The sequence below is a fragment of the Poecilia formosa genome, unplaced genomic scaffold (assembly GCF_000485575.1).
Source record: "Poecilia formosa unplaced genomic scaffold, Poecilia_formosa-5.1.2 Scaffold441, whole genome shotgun sequence".
Classification (NCBI taxonomy): Eukaryota; Metazoa; Chordata; class Actinopteri; order Cyprinodontiformes; family Poeciliidae; genus Poecilia; species Poecilia formosa.
In genome coordinates this window covers 199,966-202,977 of record NW_006800380.1, presented here as the reverse complement: position 1 = coordinate 202,977, position 3,012 = coordinate 199,966, and the positions used below count along the sequence as shown (strand labels likewise).

The following is a 3,012-nucleotide window of genomic DNA, read 5'->3' as shown; positions in this document are numbered from 1 at the left end:
GTTAAACAATTAAAATCTTTTAATTTATGTATGCTAAAACCATTAAATCAAATTTAGTAGAATTGATATTCTCAATAAACAAATTTGTCCATCTGTGTTCTGTGTTAAAATATTAGTGTTTATGGGGCCCCTGAAGGCCTGGGGGGGGTCTTACAGAGCTGCTGACTTAATTTGTATTAAACAGAAGTGCAAATAAGTGATATTCACTTTAAATGTTTTTTTTTATTTTTTATTTGTTGTTCTTAAGATTCTATAGTTGTGGGTTTAAATAGCATGTCACTGGCTATGTCTTCCTGTAACATATAGTTAGCTAACCAGTAATATTTTTGCATTTCTTGTCAACTTAACAGCTTTTAACATAAAACCCCAGTGGACCACCGGTGGACCACCTTGGCGCCCCAAACACCGGGCTTGGCAAGTTTTCTGGGGGAAACCCTGATTCCCCATTCAGTGCCAGAATACTTTTAATCTGTGACATAACCTGAAGGAAACGGCAACATTTCAAGAACCCAAACATCTCTTTCGGGAGAGGAAACTCAGCTTTTATCATCATATGTTGCAATTCTGGTTATCTTGGAGAATATGAATGTCAAACATTTTAATACTGACCCATTCGTATTAAAGAGCTTTCCGATGAGAAGCTTGCTGGCGGAGGCTTGACATGATACATGAGCAGCTCTTTGAAGTGACTTTCATCTAGGATAACATGGTAGGATCCACCCGTCTCTCTGGTCAGAACCGTGCACACTCGGACTTCCGCTGAGAGCCCAATTACTGACACTCGCACCTTAAGAGACTTCAGAGTCTGAAAGCAAAGGAAAACATGCAATTTGTGCTCCTTGCTGCCAAACAAGTTGGAGAAACAGAGAACATTACAAAACAAAAAAGTTTTGTTCAGATAAAACAGTTTAGCAAAAGAAAGTGATGATAAAACAGTATGTGAACCTCAGCACAAGTTAAGAGCCAGTTCTTAAATTACTTTAAACAGTCAAATCAAACAAAATATGCTTTTAAGGTGGTTTCATTTGCATCACTGTGAAATATAGTCAGATATATAATTAAAAAAAAAACTTTCCTTACAACAATGAATGCCTTCTTGACAAATGGAACTACATTATAACATTATGAACACTGACTTTACTGATTTTTTTTAATGATTTCAGCCTCGTCTGCACGTATCCCAAATTGAGGCATACTGTTAGCATCATTTTTTCTCACAATCAACTGAACTTTTTTCACTGGCCAGTATACTGTACCAGAGTCGACTATACCCTTTCAGAGAGTAAGTCCATCAACACAGGATTGCCTCAGGGTGTTGCACTTAGACAGTTATGTGCCAGTGCACATTAGAAGAGTTATCTGAATAACTCTTCTAATTACAGAAGCCTGTGATTAAACATGTCTTCACCTTGATTAGCTCATAGATGTTAGCTGGGTCACATGTGGTGAGGCTGCTGAGGATGATGAGGATTTCTCTGCTGGTGTGTCCAGGCATGTGCCTTTAGAGAGAGAGAATCTAAGTGTTGCTGTTTCACTCAAAAAGCCTCTGTGGAACAGCATCTGTGGTGAACCCACTTGAGGGTCTGTATAGCCAGGCTGAGAGAGTTGTACAGCGAAGGCTCTCCGACACATGAGCTGTCAACTGCTTTCTTCAGAGCAGCAATGTGCTTCTTTGGATTTCCTGTTGGAAAAACAAAATAAAGGATCAGCAGGTTTAACCGGCAAAGCATAGACTGAGCGCTAGCGGAGGGAGCAGGAGAAACCCACACAACAAACCATTTATTTTCTTTGGTGATGCACAATATTAGGAAAACATGTAAACTGTTGGAAGGACAATGTGATGTGCAATAAACACATAGTGAGCTGAACAATATGAAAGTGTTTCTGCCTTGGATTCATTGGAAACTTGAATCCCAGACAAGAAGCAGTCTATCTAGCTACTGTGAACAACTGAACATCACCATTTCTATCTTAGTAACACAGTTTCATTGAAAAAGTTTCACCTGGCTACCTCTGCTGCTTCAGAAGAGAAACAGCTAATCTGTAATTTATTTACATCTTTACCAGAACATGTTATTGGCTCCTGAAACACTTTGTTTCATTAGAAAATCAGGCCACATCAAACAAATGACTAGCTGAGAGACTGAATGCATTGTACTTCTATAATTAGCTAATATTTGTTCCAATCTAAGCTGTTCCTGTGACCAGCCTTCATCGTCTCCTAGGAATATTTGACTTAGCTTTACAGGCTGCTCTTTATACATTGTGGGGACTGTACATTGTCAGAGATAAATTAAAAGCTTGCTAAAAAACCCCAAAACAAAACAAGAAAAACACTGCTCATATGTCCCTTCAGTCACATTAAAGGTGTGATGCATCTGAACCTCAGATATTTAGACCCGAGTTATTTATTTGTTATGAAATAGAAGATTACTATAGTAGGCCTTTCACAATAACAAATTTTGCTGGACAGTAAATTGTCCTAGAAGTTATTACAATAAAGGTCGTTTTGAGACCATTTTCAAGTCAAATAATGCTAATGGCATAATAATGCAAGATCTTTGAGATCTTTTCATTCTCAAAGATCAATAAACTGTCATATCTGATTAACATTTAACACTGGAGTTGGAAAACATTTTAATTATCCAAAATAAGTGAACAACAACAGATACAACAAATAAGTTAATTATGAAGTCTCCGTAAACAAAATTGTCCTTCAAAAAAAGGGCTAGTTGATGTCAATGCACCAGACTGAAGACTTTTATAATCCAATTTTTGGTAGAAAGAAAAAGAAAAACAACAAATCATGTAAATGGAAATTACTGAGTTTATTTTATTATGCAATTACTTCCAAGTGTGCCATTTAAATCTCTGATGTTCTTAGGAAATTATTTCCATTTCTTAATTCCTATGTTGACAGATTTTTTTGTAACAAATTGTCTTAGCACAGTTTAAGATTAAATTTGTCTTCCTTAAAACAGTGTTTTTCAACCACTGTGCCGCAGCACACTA

General features: G+C 36.9%; 1 protein-coding gene across 2 annotated transcripts in view; it reads right to left on the bottom strand.

The window, feature by feature from the left end:
• Positions 1–237: 237 nt before the first annotated feature.
• The window catches only part of gtf2h2 (general transcription factor IIH, polypeptide 2), a 10,479-nt gene continuing 7,704 nt past the window's right edge, over positions 238–3,012 (bottom strand). The window contains exons 8-10 of one of the 2 annotated variants that reach the window (XM_007577429.2): positions 1,576–1,681; positions 1,409–1,499; positions 238–805 (exon numbers count right to left, since the gene is read on the bottom strand). In XM_007577429.2, coding sequence (XP_007577491.1) covers positions 599–805; positions 1,409–1,499; positions 1,576–1,681 — 404 coding nt within the window. In that variant the 3' untranslated portion in view covers positions 238–598. The remainder of the gene's footprint in view (positions 806–1,408; positions 1,500–1,575; positions 1,682–3,012) is intronic. The other variant, XM_007577430.2, reaches the window with a different exon arrangement.